The sequence below is a fragment of the Chiloscyllium plagiosum genome, unplaced genomic scaffold (assembly GCF_037043375.1).
Source record: "Chiloscyllium plagiosum isolate Xiang-an unplaced genomic scaffold, Cpla_swu_hap1 HiC_scaffold_33, whole genome shotgun sequence".
Lineage (NCBI taxonomy): Eukaryota > Metazoa > Chordata > Chondrichthyes > Orectolobiformes > Hemiscylliidae > Chiloscyllium > Chiloscyllium plagiosum.
The window spans coordinates 23239329-23259676 of record NW_028270171.1 but is presented as its reverse complement, the minus strand read 5'-3'; the positions used below and the strand labels follow the sequence as shown (position 1 = coordinate 23259676).

The window sequence follows — 20348 nt, the reverse complement described above, 5'->3', positions numbered from 1 at the left end:
TGGCTGTTTAGATTCTGACCTCAACTCCACCATTATGACTGCCTGCCATCATCATCGACTCTTTTATCTATCAAAAGCTATCCAATTCAGCCTTGAATAATTGAATGACCCAGCCTCCATTGCTTTCCAGGGAAAAGAATTCCACAAACTAATGACCCTCTGAAGGAAAAAAAAGTCATCTCTCTCATAAGAGCGAGACCTCTTATTCTTAAACTCCTTGCCCTAGTTTTAGTCTCTTCTACAGGAAAAATATTCATGTCAAATTCCCTCAGGAATCTTCTATCATCCAATAAGATCACCTCTCATTTTTCTCCAGTAGATACAGACCCAGCCTGTCTAACCTTTCCTCATAAGATAAAGTCTTCACCCCCTGAATGAGTTGAGTGATCCTCCTCCCAACTGTTTTTAATGTATTGTATCCTTTTATCCAATAAAGAGATAAAAATTGTACACAGTACTCATGATGTGTTCCCAGCAAGGCCCTGTGCAGTTGCAGCAGAAGTTCTCTACTTTTATTTTCCATTCCCCTCGCAATAAATGTCAAGCATGCCATTTGCTTTCCTAATCACTTGATATATCTATAAACTAACATTTTCTGATTTCATGCACCAGGATATCTAGATCCTACTATAGTATTGAGTTCTGTGATCTCACTCATTTGTCCTGCTAAAGTAGATGTGTTCGCATTTTCCCACTTACATTTGATCTGCCAAATCTTTGCCTTCTCACTTAAAGTGCCCATATCCCTTTACAGATGACCCCGGGGGGCCCAGATACAGCTTCCAGCTGCCTCACATATGTGTCATAACATAACTTGATTTAAGTAACTATTCCTTTGTAGACTCTCTACCGTCATTTGACAACTTACTTTCTTGCCTACCTTGATATACAGAATGTCTTAAACGAAGCGAGAGATATAGAAAGATAGAGTGGATCACAAGTGAATTCCAAAGATAATGACCCAGGCAACTGAAGCCACGACTGCCAATGGTGGAGTGCTGAAAATCGGGGATGTGCTAGAGTTAAGAATTGGACGAATACAGAGATCTCAGTGGGTGAGGGAATCTAGCTCTGCTTTCTCTAGCTGATCATTTGGTGAAACACTGTAACTGCCCAAGATAACTCACCAGATTACCTTATTTTCCTTGTGTAAGAAACATGAGGCCTCTCTGCACAAAGGCTAATATTATTTCATTACTATTTCTCCCTTCTCTCCTCCAATTTTCCTTCCTGCAACTGGCCCAACTTTGTAGCCAAACTGACCAAACCTTCCAATGATACTCATTAAATAGCACTGGGAATCCAAAAAAGATTACATTTTTCTGTCTCCTCATGGACACCGAAGCTGCAATTGCAACCCCAAAAATCAATATTGAAATCAATAAAACACAGAAATGGAGGTGCATAACTTCTACTGTCTTCTTTTTGTCTTTAGGGAACTCTATACTATGTGCGTGTTTCGGCCTATAACGTGAAAGGCTGGGGGCCAGCAAAGGTATCAACTCCTCCCTGTGCTATTCCATCCAGTAAGTGATGCTGATTATTGTTGCTTAACCTCAAAAAGAAGTATTTGCATTCATATATCCCCTTTCACATCTTCAGGACATTCATTTACAGTCATTGAAACATAGTCCCTCTTGAAATGTAGGGTATACAGCCAATTTGTGCACAGCAAGCACTGACAGACTACAACTTGTTAGGCAATCCCTCGGAACCAAGAATAACTCTTTTATTCCAGTGGTGTGGTTCCTGAGGTGACTACACTGACCAATGTTGGATCTGCACAACCTGCCACAGATGGGGCAGGTGGCATGTGAAGATGCAGATGGGGTGTAATGCTTGGGTTTTTGCACACTCCTTCCAGTATCTGCACTTGGCCTGCACCTTGGTCCGTGGAAATATCTCAATATGCGAAAGACCAATTAATCTGTTTAATGTGTTGGTTCAAGGATAAATGACCAGGATACTGGGGATAACTCCCATGCTCTTGTTTTAGATGGTGCGAAAGGATCTTCTGCTTCCACCTTGTGTGTTATGTCTTCTCTGAAAGCTGGTAATTCTAGCTCTGCAGTACTCCTTCAGTACTATATTGGGAGTGTCAGCCCAGATTTTTGTGCAAAAGTATCTACAGTGGGACTTGAGCCCATGACCCTCTGACTCTAAGGTAAGTATGCTAGCCGCTGAGTGACAGCTTAGCGCCATTTGGCTACCATCCAGAACAGTACAAAGTGTACTTTAATGTATGAAGTAACGACAGTACAGATGCCTCACAGGAAGCAGCACAAAGCAGGAGGTATTGCCTCAGAACAAACAGAGGATAATGGAGAAACACAATCAGTCATGCAACATCTAAGGAGAGAGAAACAGAGTCTTTGAGTCCAATATGACTCTTTTTCAGAACTGTGCCATTCCAGACTTGAAACATTAACTCTGTTTCTCTCTTCACAGCTGGATTTCTCCACCATTTTCTGTGTTTGCCTCAGATTTCCAGCATCCACAATATTTTGTTTCTATTAGGTATCACCTCAGATTTTGTGGGGCATTTGGGACACAAGGTTGATGTGAGATGATACACCTCCTGCATTGGGACAAATTTATATCATACTGTCTCTTTGTTGTGATTTTCTTTCCTTAAACTAAATTCAGGTGAAGTCCAGGAGCTGAATTTTAATGCTGCCCCAGGCATGGGTGGTGTCATAAACTTTAGTACCATCCTAATTGGGAGAGTGCATTCCCAGCATCTGCTTGCTTGCCGCACCCTGCTGCAATTTTATCAGTGGTTGGCAGGGATTAGGAAGCCTCCTGTCCATGGGCCATTCCACCGAGAATGTCTCAGGAGAAGTCCATGCTGAGTGTGCAACCCTGCTACTTTCATTGCTCAAGTTGGTGGGCAGTGAAGTGTAAAGGTAGGGAATCTCCTTGAAGGGCCTCCTGTGCTTGTCAAAACTCTCCCACCCTCTTCACACATTCCCAATCTGTGCTTCCACTCCCGCCAAGTCTATCCCGACCCAACCCAAACCCACCAGCACCACTACTACCAAAGCTGCCAGCCTGGCCTTGCTGAGACTCTGTACAGGCCTTCAAGCCTGATTCCCTCACAGCATGAATGGGAGAAGAAAGCCTGCCTTAAGCCAGTGAACCACCGATGGATGTTCAAGGGGTGCAGAGTGAGCCTGCAAAAGTGATATGAGCTCACTGTAACCTTACATTGGGATCCACAGCCCCTCCCAAACAATCCAGCCCCAGAATCTATAAACACAGCAGCCTTCTGGTATCAAGGGTAAGTCATCAGTTCATCAGGGTGGCAAGGAAAGTAGGGGCCAAAATTGGATCAGCCATGATCGTATCAAATAGTGGAGCAGGCTCAAGGGGCTGATTGACCTACAGGTAGTTCTCCTATAATGCCGTAGTTAGGTTCCTGTGCAAATTCGTGTTATAGAAAATCATGCAATAGAATTAATGGGGCCTATGGGAAAAACAGGGTTTGGGCAAACCACCAAAAATACCAATAAAAATTGAAACAAAAATAGTAGTTAGCCTAACACGAATGATAGCACAGTCTATCTAAATATTGATCTGCTGTATCGTGCAATTCATCAGAATCTTCAGCTGATTACTCTCAATTGGCATCTGTACCTTTTGGCTGCGCTACATCCTAGCCAGTCTTCTGACCCCATCCAATGGTAACACAAGTCAGATCCCAGAATGAAACTGTCTTGATAGATCAAGGGCTGAATCTCAATTTATATTGCTGAGTATCAGTTTTGTTAAGTGTCTCATAGTGCTACATATCGTGATGCTTGGGGATGTCTATTGCCTTATTTTACAAAACCCACCTGATTTATTATCTATTCAACCCTTTGGTGCCTGTCTCACACATTCCAGCACCATCATATCATGTGCCATTCCAAAACAACTCACCACTTCCTGGATATCCCAGAATTGAACAATATCCATGATACAGTACTATCTTTAAAAAGATACTGTGCACCCAGACAAAAGCTGTCAGCCAGGAGCTGCCCTGCATGGTTCCTCTCATTGACCCTGGATGTGGGCAAACAATGGAAAATTGGTGCAGCTCTTTGTGGGCAGGGACATGGAGATGCTGCTGATGGGGATGGGGTTATTCAGAGGCTGGATATCCTTTTCCTCCAGGCCAACAAAAGATACCATTCTACTGGAACCAAGCCACCCTGGACCAGGGTTACCAAAAGGTCAGTACAGTCTCAACCATCTGAAGGAATACATAGAATGTAGGAAGAAGATCAATGACGTTCTCCATTCTGCCAGTGAAAGTGCCACCATCTTCTCTTTGATACCTCACACTCTATCTCTGCTACTGTACCCACCATTTCCTGCAACATCTTCCCCATTCACTCTCATCCTCACTAACATCTGACCCTGACTAACCCTGAATCTCTTCACAGCCTACTCACCCTCTCAGGCCATTTCCACGCATGCACCAAAAGTAATAGTTTGCCACCCACCTTTCTCTCCCTCGCCCACTATGTGCAGAGTTTATTGACTCTGACCACCCTAAGCAGCTGACTGACCATGTCCAAGCCCCTGTACTGGTTTGTTTTTGCAGTTGGTTGCCATAGTGATTAGTCAGTGAAACAGATTTACATGAGTCTGCAATAGCCTTTAATATCTAAACATTTTTTTAAAACAAAAAGAGAGAAAGAAAAAGAGAGAATCCAAACAACAAAGCCAAGTTTCAAACTGCTCGTCAACACTGTCCCTTTACTGTTAGTTGATTCTAGTAAAATTTCACTCTTATCTCAACTCTTTTTAAATTAACAGATTGCTCCCAGCTTCTTGACCTCGGGCTGTAGAGACATTTTCATGATGCTTTTACAAGTCCACTAGTATTTCACTATACCTTTCACAAAGCTCTTCACAAGAAAGCACACTGTCTAACTGATCACATGGTACTGACGCAGAATCCAGTCCTCAGTGCACCGCAACACCTAGTGCTGGGGATGAGATTCGTGTAACAGCAAATGGAGTTTGCTTTATTTAAAACAAAGTCAGCAGTTCACAAATCGCATTACAGACAGATCAAGTTTAATAAATGCGCATCATAAGAGAACGTCCTGTACTCCTGCTTCTAATTTGTAAACTGACCTGTATGTTTGTATCTCGCTACAGTGGCACTTCCCATGAAGGGGTCCAGGCAATGAGTTTAATGAATCAAGTGTAGAGCCACTCTTACCTTCACTTATATCTATATGATTGTGTTTTCCTGCCAGGGATAGTGATCTGAATGGGGAGCTGGCATTTCTGCTTAAGACCCCAATTTGGAGGCTGTCCATTGCCCAAAGAAGCTGTCTAAAATGTCACCCTTGAGTCCGTTTCTCAAAATTCAGTTAAGGTTTAGCAGTAATTGTCAGTCTCCTGCAGTTCACACAAGTGCCTTGTATCAGAAATGATCAGTAGGTTGCCAAGACAAAGAAGATTTCATTTGCTTCTACCCATCCCTGTTGCTGATGTTGATAGAAGTGCCAAAGATACAACATTGACTTCTTTTAAACAGAAACAAAATCTGTTAATTTGAAGAAGCATAATGGAAGTGGGTGTAAGTTAGAGTGTAGAAGCTGTTTTATAGAATCAGTGATCCATTATGGGGAGATGAAAATCGGGATTGTTGTCTAATGTACAGCAGATTTATCATCCCCTATTTTACGCTATCATCCCTATCTATTCTAAAACCCGTGAAGAAACTTCACTACTCAGGAGATTGTGGATGTTGAAACGTAGCCCTTGATCCTTGTGCAGGTTGGAAGGAGTGTGCTGAAGTTAAATTGAGGCAGAAGGACCAAAGCCGAGCAGTGCAGAAACTTCTGGAGCAGATAAAGGCTCCTCGTCATCGGAGCTTCTTCTTAGGTGAGTGCAAATGTGAATCTAAACTTTATTCATAGTCATGGTCTAAACCACTTCCACCAAAACAAAAATATCATCAATTGGGTCAGATATCCAGGCCTGGGTATGAATTTTTATTTTATTCATTCACTCATTGGGACATCACTGGCTAGGCCTGCATTTATTGCCCAGACCTAATTGCCCAGAGGGCAGTAAAGAGTCACAAACATTGCTGTGAATCAGCACCTCTTTCAGGTCAGAGCAGGTAGCGATGGCAGAATTCCTTCATTGGACAATGGTGAACCAGATGGGTTTTTCCTGACAATTGACAAAGATTTTATGGTCATCACTGGACTCTTATTTCCAGATTTTTTATTGAATTCAACTGGCACCATCTGCCATGATGGAATTAAACCCAGCTTCATAGAATGTTACCTGGGTCTTTGGGTTGATAGCCTAGCAGTATTATCACTAGATTATCACCTGCCTGTGGCTCAGGTGGCTGAATGGATATCATATGGTACTGTGTAAAACCTTTGTACAACAATAGCCATATACAGATGAAACTCATGCCTCCTGGGATTGACAATTATTTGACAAGTACACAGTCTTACTGGCTTTTATCAAGGAAGATCCTATGTGTGACCTCCCTACGCTAAATGAGTTGATCAACAGCCAGATCCAAAATTGGAATAGTTCCCGATGAGAAACAGTGTCCATCAAAGACCGATTACTATTGTATATGCTGTACCTCTCAGAGGGTACATGATTTTCTAAATATGCAGTAGGTTTATTTATAAGGGATTCTAAAAGATGTCTGCAATCATGCTTGCAGCTCAGCTTCTAATAGTTTCAGTGATTACTCTGATGCCACACACAGGCTAAACCAGTCAAGAACAGTGAGCATAGCTCAGTTACCAGGCTGTCATAAATAAACAGAAAGATAGACAAACAGATAGATATGAGATTTGCCCCAGTCGCACCTTCCAGAGATGGCAACACCGACCTATTGGTGGGCAGTTTTGCATGTGTTATCTGGCTGCTTATCCATTCACTAAAAAGTTTTGATAAGTCTCATAACCTGAAACCTAAATGTAATTTGAAGTGATTGAAGGAATTCTGTGATGCACAACCATTACAAAAAAAACCTCGTGATCACAGTCATGAGAATAGTTGAGCACTACAAAAAGTGCTGGCTCAGAGTTGTCTGGACTATTGACACAGATTGCTGTTTTTAATTTTTTTTTCTTTCATGGGATACAAGCATTACTGACAAGACTAACGTATGTTGTTCGTCCCTAATTATCCTTGAACCAAGTGGCTTGATAGGTCATTTTAGAGGCAGTTAAGAGTCAACAATAATGCTGTTGGTCTGGAGACATTTGTAGACCAGACAAGGTCCGAACAGAAAATTTCCCTATCTCACCCCCCCCCCCCCCACAAACAGGAAAAAAGGTACAAATATTTAAAGAGATCTCATAGCCATCAAAACTCGATCAAACTCTATCTCTGCTGTTGCCGTCTTGACTCCCAAAATCTCATCCCGTGATCTTACTGAGGAAAAGAATCCTTGTTCAGCCAGTAATGCCTACACCCCGTGAGTGAATTTAAAAACCACAGTTTAGGAGTCCCCTGGTAACAAGTAAACTCTATTTTCTCCAGTCTTTTTCTCAACATACTTCTATAGTAATAAAAGTAAAATACTGAAGGAAATCCAAAATTAAAGCTGGAAGTTAAAGACTGGAAATGTTGAGCAGTTCTGGCTGCATCTGTGGAGAGAGAAATGCAAATAACATTTCCAGTAAGTATGACTCTTCTTCAGAACTGCAGGGAGGTAGAAATGTAATGGTTTTATGCTGTTGAATTGGAGGAGTGGGTAAGAATAAAATGGAAACTGTTGAATAAAGTAGACATTGAGAGTCAAAGATGTCATGGAACAAAAGGCAGAAAGATTAGTAATGGTTGTACCAAAGAGACAAATCAATGGCCCAGGGTGAGTGTTAATAGCAGAATAATAAACAGCATTACTTCCAGGTTATTTTTGAAGGGATTAGTTTGCTGTCGGCCCTCTTTGGCCATGTTGCCTGAGTTCTGACCATAAAGCCCAAGCTAAACCTCCACGTTATCTTTTTCAGAAACCTGCACAGTTCACACACCCAGTAAGAAGCTGTCAGTCTCTCGCAGCCTCAAGTACCTCTTTCAAAACACAAACAAGTTTGTCAAGACCCTGCAGAGGTGAGTCTGGCCATTGTACCCAAGCTGTTGCACTGTCTTTGTGAATTTCCTTGAGGAAAATGATCAGCGTGCTGGTGTGGAATGGGATAAATAGAATGAAGAGCTTGGAAGTTAATGCCTTTGGGGAGAATGAGGCTAGGGTTTGAGGCTTCAGGTATATATGTGTGTAGTGCGACAGGATTTTTAGTTACCAACTGCAGTCAGTTTGAAAGAGAAAGCAATTGATAAAGCACAGGACAAGAGCACTTTCTTCTAACGTACAATACCACTAATTCTATTCTGTGGGTTTTGTTGAGTGTGAATTGGATTGAGATTCAGCTGAGCTCATTTTACAGGGAGACCCTTTCAGGCAAGCAAAGAGAGAAAAGGGGTTTTTTCATCCTGTTGGTCTGAGATGGATTGAAAGCCAGCTACCAGAAATAAATGTGGTAATTTTAACCTTAACTGACAGGATCAGGTGCAACACTGGTTTCCTATTTCTGAATGGAGAGGAATATTTTTAGAAATGTAAAACCCAGCTCCCCCTGGGTTTCTTATCAGTGGAGTTTTAAAATGACCCATTAGTGTTCACTCGTTGACTGTTTTCAAGGTGGAGGTTGATTGATTTTTCCACATGAAGGGAATCCACGATTGTGGGGATTAGATGGGAAAGTGCTTTTGAGTTAGGTCAGTCATGATCATTGGTTGCATGGATGAGCATACTTGAGAGTCTCAATGGCCTGCTTCTGTTTCTTATGTACTCCCATTCTGAACACATCCTGGGGAAAGCATTTGCGTGGTGCCGCTTCTGCTAAATAGGCTTTCATTTACTGGATTAGCAGCACCATGGACATTAGTGTACCTTTTGAGGTCAGCTCCATAAATATGGAGGTGAAATTTCTACAAAATCAACAATGATGAATTTAGCATTGTGCTGGGATGGCAAAGAACATCTTCTCCTCTGGCTTACATTTCCTTAACTTTCTAATGTCCAGAGTTCCACCGGTGGAGGACAAAAACACTTCAACAATACTCTGAAGCAGTCCTTGAATTGCAGCCCCATTGACCTTAATGACTTGGAAGAGCTCACTACCAGTCCTTCAAAATAGTTACAATTTGTCCAGTGAGCTTTGAGTCCAAAGTCCTTAATGAGATTAGATTAGATTACATTACATTACAGTGTGGAAACAGGCCCTTCGGCCCAACAAGTCCACACCGACCCGCCGAAGCGTAACCCACCCATACCCCTACATTTACCCCTTACCTAACACTACGGGCAATTTAGCATGGCCAATTCACCTAACCTGCACATCTTTGGATTGTGGGAGGAAACCGGAGCACCCAGAGGAAACCCACGCAGACACGGGGAGAACGTGCAAACTCCACACAGTCAGTCGCCTGAGGCAGGAATTGAACCCGGGTCTCTGGCGCTGTGAGGTAGCAGTGCTAACCACTGTGCCACCGTGCCGCCCAGCTGGAGAGTGGTAGCAGAAGGAAGCATATCTCCCTTCCTGAATCTCACTTCCTTGTGGAATGTCCTCCGCCATGTGCCCAAAGATCTGCGGGTGGGAAATTGGCCTGTCCAGTCACATGGAGCCCTGCAGCACAGACCCGTGACCCTGAGCAGACATCATTCTCCAATAAAAGGACAGCTTCCACACCATTACGCACTGATGTCACACACATCCCATCACACCATCAGAATAGGACATAAACCTGTATAGTGTCATGAGGAGTAACAAAGAGAATTAATTTCTCCCCCCGTCCCACACCATATCCTGTAACATTTTATCGATAATCATGGTATCTTCCTTTATGAATTGTGGGGAGGGGAGTTTCAACTTGATGCCTGCTGCAGGTCAGCTGCTTTCCATAAAAACCAAACAAGTTTATTTCCACAAGCATCTGTCGGAAAGTAATTAAAGCGTTTTCTATGCCACATGTTGAGTGACAAACTGAAAATCTGCCTATGCCCCTGGGGTTGAAGCTGGCAACTTCAGTCCATGCATCTGAGCTACTCACTGGGACTGAAACTGAATGTCACAGGCCAGCTGGTGTGAACTGAATTTGGGTACAGGTAGAAGAACCCAATATTAGACTTCTTTTAAACATAGAAAATAGAAGCAGGTCATAGCTGATCCTATATCCGACACCCTCCTCCCATATCCCTACACCCTCTTAGTGTGTAGAAATCTATTTATTTCTTAAATATGTTCAGTGACTTGGCGTCTGTGGTAGAGAATTCCACATCTGAGTAAAGAATTTTTTCTTCCTCTCAGACCCAAGTGACCTTCTACATATAATGAGGCTGTGACCCATTGCAGAATCCCCTTCCTGCCGAGAGGAACGTCATCCCTGCACCCAGTCTGTCCAACCTTGTCAGAGTTTTCTATATTTCAATGAGATTCTCTTTTATTCTGCCAATGAATACAGGTCCAGTTGAGATTGCAGAGTACGTGGAAGTGCATCGTAAAATAGGGCTGAGTTGGCATAGCTTCATCAAGGAGAGGTCATGCCTGACAAATCTGTAAAAATTATTTGAGGAGGTAATAAGCAAGTTACACAAAGGAGAGCAAGTGGACATGATCTATTTGATTTTCCTCAAGCCCTGTGACAAGGTGCCACACAGGAGGCTGTTAAATAAGATGAGTCAAAAAGTGTGATGCTGGAAAAGCACAGCAAGTCAGGCAGCATCCGAGGAGCAGGAGAGTCAGAGTTTCGAGTGTAAGCCCTTCAGGAATGTGGGCAGGGGAAGGGGGCTGAGAGATAAATAGGAGGGTGGGGGTGAGGTGGCTGGGAAGGCGACAGGTGGATGGAGGTGGAGGTTGATGGTGATAGGTTGGTGGAGAGGACGAAGTAGACAGGTGGGAAGGAAGATGGACAGGTAGGGCAGTTTAAGAGGGAGGTGCCGAGTTGGAGGGTTGGATCTGGGGTGAGATGGGAGGAGAGGGCATGAGGAAACTGATGAAATCAGCGTTGATGCCGTGTGGTTGGAGGGTCCCAAGGCGGAAGATGAGGGGTTCTTCCCCCAGCCATCAGGTGGCTTGGATTTGGCGGTGGAGGAGGCTCGAGACTTGCATATCCTTGGAAGAGTGGGAGGGGGAGTTGAAGTGGTCAGCCACAGGGCGGTGGGGTTGTTTGGTGCATGTGTCCCAGAGATGATCCCTGAAATGTTCCACGAGTTGGCATCCTGTCTCCCAATGTAGAGGAGACCACATCGAGAGCAACGGACATAGTAGATGAGGTGTTTGGATGGGCAGGAAAATCTCTACCAAATGTGAAGGAATCCTCTGGGGCCTTGGACAGAGGTGATGGCGGAGGTGTGGGTGCAGTTTTTACACCTCTTGCTGTGGCAAGGGAAGGTGCCTGGATTGGAGGGGTGGGTTGATGGGGAGTGTGGACTTAATGAAGGCGTTGCAGAGGGAGTGGTCTCTGCTGAATGCTGATAGGGGTAGTGAGGGAAATACAGCTTTGGCAGTGGGCTCTAGTTGTAGGTGGCGGAAACAGTGGAGGATAATGCATTATATCCAGAGATTAGTGGGTGTGGAAGGTGAGGACCAGGTGTGTTCTATCCTTGTTGGAGGGTTGGGGTTCAAGGGCAGAGGTGCATAAAGTGGAAGAGATATGCTGGAGGGCATTGTTGACCACATGGGAGAGGAAATTGCAGTCCAAATAAAATGAGACCATGGTGTTAGGGGCCATGTACTGACATGAATAGGAGATTAGCTGACTGGCAGAAGGCAGAGTGGGAATAAAGGGGTCTTTGTTAAGGTGGCAGCCAGAAATTCCCCAAGGGTCAGTGTTAGGACCACAACTGTTCGCATTTTACATTAACAGTCTGGACAAAGAAACAGAGCTTTGTTGCAAAGTTTGCAGATAATACAAAGTTAAATGGAGGGACAGGTAGTGTTGAGGAAGCAGGGGAGGCTGCAGAACGTTGGACAAGCTAGGAAAGTGGCAAAGAATTGGCAGGTGAAATGCAGTGTGGGAAAGTGTGAGGTTATGCACTTTAGTAGGAAGAATAGAGTATTTTCTGAATGGGGAAAGGCTCTGGAAATGTGAAGCACAAAAATATTTGGGAGTCTTAATTCCGAATTCTTTTAAGGTTAACATGTCAGTTCCGTTAGCAGTTAGGAATGCAAATGCAATGTAAACATGCGTTTCAAGGGGGCTATAATGCAAGAGCAGAGATGTACTGCTGAGGCTGTGTAAGGCACACTTGGAATATTTTAAGCAGTTTTGGGCCTTGAATCTAAAGAAGGATGTACTAGTTTTGGAGGGGTCCAGAGGATATTTACAAGAATAATCTCGAGGATGAAGTGCATATGAGGAGCGATTGAGGAAATTGGGTTTTTACTTGCTGGAGTTTAGAAGGATGACAGGGGACCTCATTGAAACTTTGAATACTGAGAGACCTGGAGTGGATGGGAGCTAGAATATATGTATCCATTAGTGGGAGAGACTAGGATCTGAGGACACAGCCTCAGAGTGAAGGGATGAGCCTTTAGAACTGAGATCAGGAAGAATTTTTTCAGCCAGAGAGTGGTTAATCTATGCTGCAAAAAGATGTGGAGGCCATGTCATTGAGTGTATTTAAGACCGATGGATAGATTCTTAATTAGTAATGGGATCAAGGGTTTTGGAGAGAAGGCAGGAGAATGGGATTGAGAAACATATAAGCCATGATCAAATGGCAGACCAGACTCAGTGGGCTGAATAGCCTAATTCTGCTTGCATATTGTATGGTATGATGGTTTTGTGGCCTGATCTCTCCTAAAATGACAATCCTGCCATTCCACAATCATTCTGGTGAGTCTAAAACAAACCATCTGTTTTCTACGAATTCTTTGGCAATGGGCCTTGAATAACATGTAAATTGAGAAGTATACACCAGCCTTCAAGGAGTGAAGGATTGTTGGTGTAGGGAGGGGGGATTGAGAGGCACAAGGGTCCTTAGGAGAGAGAAGGGATGTGACACAGACTTAAGCAATCGAAAAGGTGGAACCGGGCAAGGAAGGGGAAATTGAGAGGTGGAGATAGAAGACTGATCATGACTAGAACCATTAGGAGAAAGTGGTATGAAGGAAGGGATGATGAAAAGAACAGAAGGGGTGGAGAAGTAGGGGACACCAAAGAAGGGTGACAGACAGAGGAAGGAGAGAAATTAGGAGGAGGGGTGATCAGATGGGAGGAATGATTGGGTGGGATGGGGCAATTTAAGTTCAAGCAGGCAAACGAGAGGAAATCAGTGGGAGGGAACCATGATGTTAAGACATAGGAGCGGAAGTAAGGCCATTCGGCCCATCGAGTCCACTCCGCCATTCAATCATGGCTGATGGTCATTTCAACTCCACTTACCCGCATTCTCCCCGTAGCCCTTAATTCCTTGTGACATCAAGAATTTATCAATTTCTGCCTTGAAGACATTTAGTGTCCCAGCCTCCACTGCACTCTGTGGCAATGAATTCCACAGGCCCACCACTCTCTGGCTGAAGAAATGTCTCCGCATTTCTGTTCTGAATTTACCCCCTCTAATTCTAAGGCTGTGTCCACGGGTCCTCGTCTCCTCGCCTAACGGAAACAATTTCCTAGCGTCTACCCTCTCCAAGCCATGTTATTATTGAATAGGCTGCGACATAGATGTCTGAGACCAAATGGAACTAGGGAACATGTGATGCCAAATATTAGTTAAGGGATAATAGGGTGAGAGCTTGACCAGAATTATATGTAAATATCGGAAGCAAATAGTTGGTGGTACTGACGTGTGGTGTGTGATCTAGAAATAACACTTTGACTGGAAAAGTATATGTCTGCAGTCTGCCTATCCAGCTCATTAGCCACCAGTGTTTAACTATTCAAATTTACTGCTGTAAATTTGTCAGAAGCATTCCTATTGTCCCTGGCTTCACTTACATGTACATTTTAATTTACTTTCTTCTTCTACAACGGATAGTGATAAAGGTCTGACATCTAAGTTCTAGAATGCATGTAAGTAGGCAAACATGTCACCACTTTGGTGCTGGGGCATCTATTCTGCACAGGAAAGACAGAGAGCAATAAATTCTGGGTCACCCAGTGAAAGCAGATTCAATCTCACCTTTTAAGACCTCAGAACAGCCCACTTGTGTTTGCTGTGGCTCTGACATTAACAGACCCAGTATTTTAACGCCTTGTCTTTATTTGTTTAGGGGTGTTTATTTAGCTGCCATTTTTTTCTACAAGGAAAACATTCTGGTCACAAATGAAGATCAAATCCCAATTGTTGAGATCGATAGCTCCTGTTCTGGCTCCGACATGCAGGAATTCCTCTGGTTTTCAAAGGTATGAAGCTGCTTTCTTATATCTTGGACAGGATCAGCCCCCTCTGTCAATATATCAGTGCTGGAGCATTGTTATCAAATTCTTAATTCAAAGTATTTGTGAGTCACTGGTAAGGTCAACATTTGTTACCCAGACCTTGAGAACAGTTAAGAGTCTGGAGTCACGTATAGGCCAAGCAAAGTAAGGAAGGCAGATTTCCATCATGAAAGGACATTAGTGAATCAATTGATTTGTTATGACAATCAGTTATGGTTTTGAGATGCCATGACTGAGACGAGCTTTCAGTTCTAGATTTCCTTTTCGTCGTTTGAACTTGTGAATTAAATTTAGAGATGGGTCCTGAACTCATGTCCCCTGAATATTACTAATCCAGTGATACTGAATAGAGCATGGCGTTTGTGAACAGCCTGGTTCAGCCACAGGCAATAGCTTTAATCAAGAATAGTGCCAATAGCTAGAGAACGGAGTTGCAGCAGGGTCTGAAAACTACAATTGTGTTTTCCCAATATTTAATTGGAGGCTTTGTTGTGACTCTCTCTCTCTCTAGCTTTCCTGTATGTGGAAGGACATCCAGTGGTTGCAGCAGGGAATGAACTCGGCACTTTCCTCCTCCTCGTCGGTGCTGCAGACCAGGCAGAAGATGTTATTAGCAGTGTCCCAACTCCAGGTATGAAGTTGTTTATTGAGTTGGGAACATGATCTCAGCAGGAGGATCCCATTTCATTAAATTTTCTGACTATTTTATGTATGCATACTTTTTTCAACAATATGTTGCTGAAGCTTTTCATCTTGCACTCATCAGGACAATGCAGGAATGCCAAATTTCAAATGATCATAGTTATTTATACTACAGAAAAATAGGAGCTGATTGGTGGCAAATCAACTCCAGTTAGTCAAGGCAATGCCACAGGAGAAAGCATCAAGGAGCTATAGTCGCCCCAAGCTTGTGGGTAATTCAAATATTTTGAGCAGCAATTAGAAGAAGTTTCTCCTCATCTTATTTCTAAAATATTGGTCTTTTATCTTTCATCCTAGCTTCCCCAGCTGGGGATCTTATATTTACCGTCTATCCCATCAAGACCCTTCAAAATCTTGCATTTTCTGATCAGATCATTCCTCATTCTTCTGAACCCCCATGAATGTATACACAATTTACTCAGCTTTCATCATAGGGCAGCTGTCTCACTCAGGAACTAATTGAGAAAATTATCTATGTTGCCTTCTAAATATGGGGAGCAAAACACAACACAGTTCTAAGTATGACCTGACCAAATCCCTGTAAATTGCAGCAAACTTGTATATTCTTGTATTCCGATCCACTTGCAATAAAGGACAACATACTATTTATTTTCCTAAATGTTTGCATTCAAACTTCCTATGTTCCATTTACAATTACGTCCAAGTTCTGTAAAATCAACATTTATAAGTTTTGTATCTTTTGTTAAAAATCATGTATTTATGTTCTTATGATCAAATTGAATAATTTCACATATCCCCACAGCATACCCCATCTGCCACTTATTTTTATTCTGCATGTCTCTTTGCAACCTTTTTGTGTCCTTGTCACAGCTTACAATTCTATGTATGATTTGGAGATGCCGGTGTTGGACTGGGGTGTACAAAGTTAAAAATCACACTACACCAGGTTATAGTCCAACAGGTTTAATTGGAAGCACTAGCTTTCGAAGCACTTCGAAAACTCATGCTTCCAATTAAACCTGTTGTTGTGTGATTTTTAAAAGTCTCCCTATCTTTGTAATAACAGCAAATTTGGATGCAATGCCCTTGCTCTCTTCATCTAAATCATCAATCTGGATTGTAATTAGTGAGGCTGCAGACTGATCATTGTGCCAATCCACTCGTAACAGCCTTTCAACCTTAAAGTGTCTTTTTATCCTTACTTTCTGTCTCTGATCAATTAACCAATCCTCCATCAATGCTAATATTATCTCCATCTCTGTGAGTCCTTATCTTTACCTATCTGGAGCCAGTTTGTGTTGTCTTTAAGGAGCTTGATGGAAAATCTGAGCAGACAATATAAGAGGAGGAGTAACAGAAATCAAGGAGATGAGACAGATGGGTTTCAGTTGGATCCACAAATTAGTACTGGATTAATTGTTCTCAGTGTGGACCAAGCACTTGGATATTAGGAACACGGTCTCAACATTTAACAACAGCGTGAAAATCAATTTAAGAACCAAAGTGCTGTAATAGAGGTAAGAAAGAGACTGGCAGATTAGTGCAATGGGCACATTGGTGTCAGACACAAGTTAATTTGCAGAAATGTGAAATAGTGTATTTTCAGTGGAGGAAGAAATGTACAGATGTAATGGGAAGACCTGCTAGGTGTTGATAATCTAAGAACCCTAATTCATTGGCCTGAATTTCTCTGTCAACAACTGAATAGTTACAGTCGAGAGTGTGTTGCTGGAAAAGCACAACAGGTCAGGCAGCATCCAAGGAGCAGGAGAATCGACGTTTCAGGCCAGAGCCCTTCATCAGGAATGAGGCTAGGAGCCTCGGGGATGGAGAGATAAATGGGAGGGGGGTGGAGCTGGGGGGAAGGTTGCTAAGAGTGGATGGAGGTGGAGGTAAAGGTGATAGGTCAGAGATGAGGGTAGAGCGGATAGGTGGGAAGGAAGATTGACAGGTGGGACAAGTCATGAGGACGGTGCTGAGCTGGAAGGTTGGAGCTGGGGTAAAGTGGGAGGAGGGGAAATGAGGTAACTGGTGAAGTCCACATTGATGCCCTGGGGTTGAAGGGTCCCGAGGCAGAAGATAAGGCATTCTTCCTCCAGGTGTCGGTTGGTGAGGGAGGAGGCCCAGGACCTGCATGTCTTCGCAGAGTGGGAGGGGGAGTTGAAATGTTCAGCCATAGAGCGGTGAGGTTGATTGGTGCAGGTGTGCCAGAGATGTTCTCGCAGAGCGCTCTGCAAGGAGGCATCCAGTCTCCCCAATGTAGAGGAGACCGCATCGGGAGCAATGGATACAATAAATTACATGTGGAAGTGCAGGTGAAATTTTGATGGATGTGGAAGGCTCCTTTGGGGCCTTGGACGGAGGTAATGGGGGAGGTGTGGGCGTAGGTTTTGCAATTCCTGAGGTGGCAGGGGAAGGAGACAGGAGGGGAGGGTGGCTTGTTAGGGGGCGTGGACCTGACCAGGTAGTCATAGAGGGAACGGTCTTTCTGGAAAGCGGATAGGGGTGGGGAGGGAAATATATGCCTGGTGGTGGGATCCATTTGTAGGTGGCGGAAATGTCGGCAGATGATGTGATTTATGAGGAGGGTGAAACCTCTGCATAAATCGCACCTCACCTTCCACCCCACCATGATGATGAAGGGCTCTGGCCCGAAACGTCAATTCTTCTGCTCCTCGGATGCTGCCTGACCTGCTGTGCTTTTCCAGCAACACACACTCGACTCTGTTCTCCAGCATCTGCAAACCTCACTTTCTCCTAACAGAATAGTTGCACTCTGCTGACCTCAAAGATTTGGCAATTAGTGTAGATGTCCGCTTTCCTTTGATTTTAGCATCTGTTGAAGGGCATTTCCAGTGTCCAGAAACAGTGATGTCATCAAGTAGCCTAAACAATAATAGCATTGCTGGATTCTCACAGACAACAAACCAAGAGTTACAGTTATGTTATCATAAATGAAATAAACACTGAAGAGTATTAGGCTGCTTTCAATTAGAAGGATTGGAAATTAATTTCCTTTTTACTTGGGGGAAAGCCCCCGTAGCTTGGAAAACATTTGTTTCTGTTTACAGAAAACTTGCTAGAAGTTGAATATATGGAATAATCTATATTAGAGAAAGAAGTCAGTTCATAAAAGTTAGAAAATGGGTTGGCTTGGTGTGAGGGTTTTGGTGTGAAAGTTTCAGACCTGAACTGTTTGATTAGAACCCTGAAGGAATTACTTGAAGTTGAGAAAGTCAAAGCTCAGTTATGCAAATATGTAAAAAAAAGAGGCTATCAGACTCACAAGACCACAAATTGGATTAAGTTAAATTCTTAGATGTGATGGAGAAGTTAAGGAATAATTGTTGGGATAGTTGGAATTTTTTAATTTTACTGTGCTTCAAAATCTTTCAGTTGTGTTATACATTAATAGCTTGGTTTATTCTAATTTATCTTGTTTGCATTTGCTTAGTAAACTTCTGTTATATTATTAAAACTAAATCTGCAGTACAGCAGCTTGTTTCAGAGAAAGAAGCGTCATTTTTTTTAAATGTGATCTATCAAACCTAATTTCAATCTGGGTGCTAACAAGAGATTTACAATTCTGAGGGAATCACAGGGAGGAGGTGAAAGGGCAAGTGTTACACCTTTTGTGATCGCATGGAAAGATCCCTTGGAAGAATGAGGTGTATTAGGGTGTCATGGAGAGAATGGTCCCTCCAAAATGGAATTGGTTTTAGATCAGTGCAACAAGCAACAGCATGTGACTCAAATTGGACTGAATAATCCTTTTCTATACTGATAATGCCTACGATTCAGTTTCAAATCAAAGGCACAAGCTATAATCTACACAAGTACAGTATTCAGACAATTGCTGGCAGTGTTCAGATTGTTAGCTTGTAGCGCCACTAGGTGTCACCTAATGGTAATGCAGCTATTGTGTCACACAGCAATCTCCTAATCCCATAAATCAATATTCCTTTAACTACTATTGTAACCTATCCTCATGAATGTTTTCAGGTTCAATCACTAGATTCCACAACATCTAGGTAGGTAATTAGCCCTGAGGACATTAGATGACTTTGTTAGGAAAAGTGAAAGACAATTGGTTACACAGCATTGCTCTCATCAGGCATAGGGCAAAACAAAGAAGTTGCCCTCAAACTCCCACAGCCAGTGCAGGATTGAACCTGCAGTATTGGTATCCTGTTACAATAAACTCCAACATCAAGGTAACTTACTACAATCCTAGTGTAAACATATTTCTCTTATTACTTATCTGGGGTGGCACGGTGGCAGTGCTGCCTCACACCGCCAGAGACCTGAGTTCAATTCACCACCTCAGGTGACTGACTGTGTGGAGTTTGCACATTCTCCCCGTGTCTGCGTGGGTTTCCTCCGGGTGCTCTGGTTTCCTCCCACAGTCCAAAGATGTGCAGGTTAGGTGAATTGGCCATGCTAAATTGCCTGTAGTGTTAGGTGAAGGGGTAAATGTATGGGTGGGTGGCGGGTCGGTGTGGACCTGTTGGGCCGAAGGGCCTGTTTCCACACTAAGTAATCTAATCTAATAACTTACATTTGACCTTATGTCGACATTCCCTAATTCTGGACCTCTTACTCAATGTTCCATTTTTGTTTCATGATTTGGAGATGCCGCTGTTAGACTGGGGTGTACAAAGTTTAAAAACCACACAACACCAGGTTATAGTCCAACAGTTTATTTAGAAGCACTAGCTTTCAGAGTACTGCTCCTTCGTTAGGTGGTTGTGGAGTATGAGATCATAAGACACAGAATTTACAGCAAAGGTTTACAGTGTGATGCAACAGAAGTTGCATGTTGAAAAAGACCTGGATTGTTTGCTAAGTCTGTCATCTTTTAGAATGACCGTGTTGGTTTCAATTCTTTCATATGTAAATCCCAGAATCTATTTTAAAGTTACATTCTCAAGTGAACTTTAACAATAGGTGCCGTGTCAGCCCAGACAATGCATTGGAGGTGTGAGGTGCCCTTGTGGGACTGTCTGTCTGTGTCCCAATGTTCAGTCTGATTCTATGTCTAAAAAAGGGATTTACAGAATCTTACATGGATTCAAGCAATTTTTGAACAAAATGACCTGCAATTCTGCATGTGCAAATTCACCACACAAATTTATATGTGGGGGTGTGGGGAGGGTGGAGTGAGTGTCTGTGAGAGAGTGTGTGTATCTGTGTGAGTGTAAAGTGGTATAAGTCTGTGAGAGGGTGCGTGTGTGGTTGTGAGTGTGAGGGGT

At 43.1% G+C, this 20348-nt stretch overlaps 1 protein-coding gene across 1 annotated transcript in view; it reads left to right on the top strand.

Moving 5' to 3' along the window:
* Positions 1 to 20348, top strand: part of LOC122542304 (ankyrin repeat and fibronectin type-III domain-containing protein 1-like) — a 135837-nt gene that overhangs the window by 93350 nt on the left and 22139 nt on the right. The window contains exons 8-12 of the mRNA XM_043679914.2: positions 1436 to 1526; positions 5779 to 5886; positions 7998 to 8097; positions 14265 to 14397; positions 14945 to 15064. Coding sequence (XP_043535849.2) covers positions 1436 to 1526; positions 5779 to 5886; positions 7998 to 8097; positions 14265 to 14397; positions 14945 to 15064 — 552 coding nt within the window. The remainder of the gene's footprint in view (positions 1 to 1435; positions 1527 to 5778; positions 5887 to 7997; positions 8098 to 14264; positions 14398 to 14944; positions 15065 to 20348) is intronic.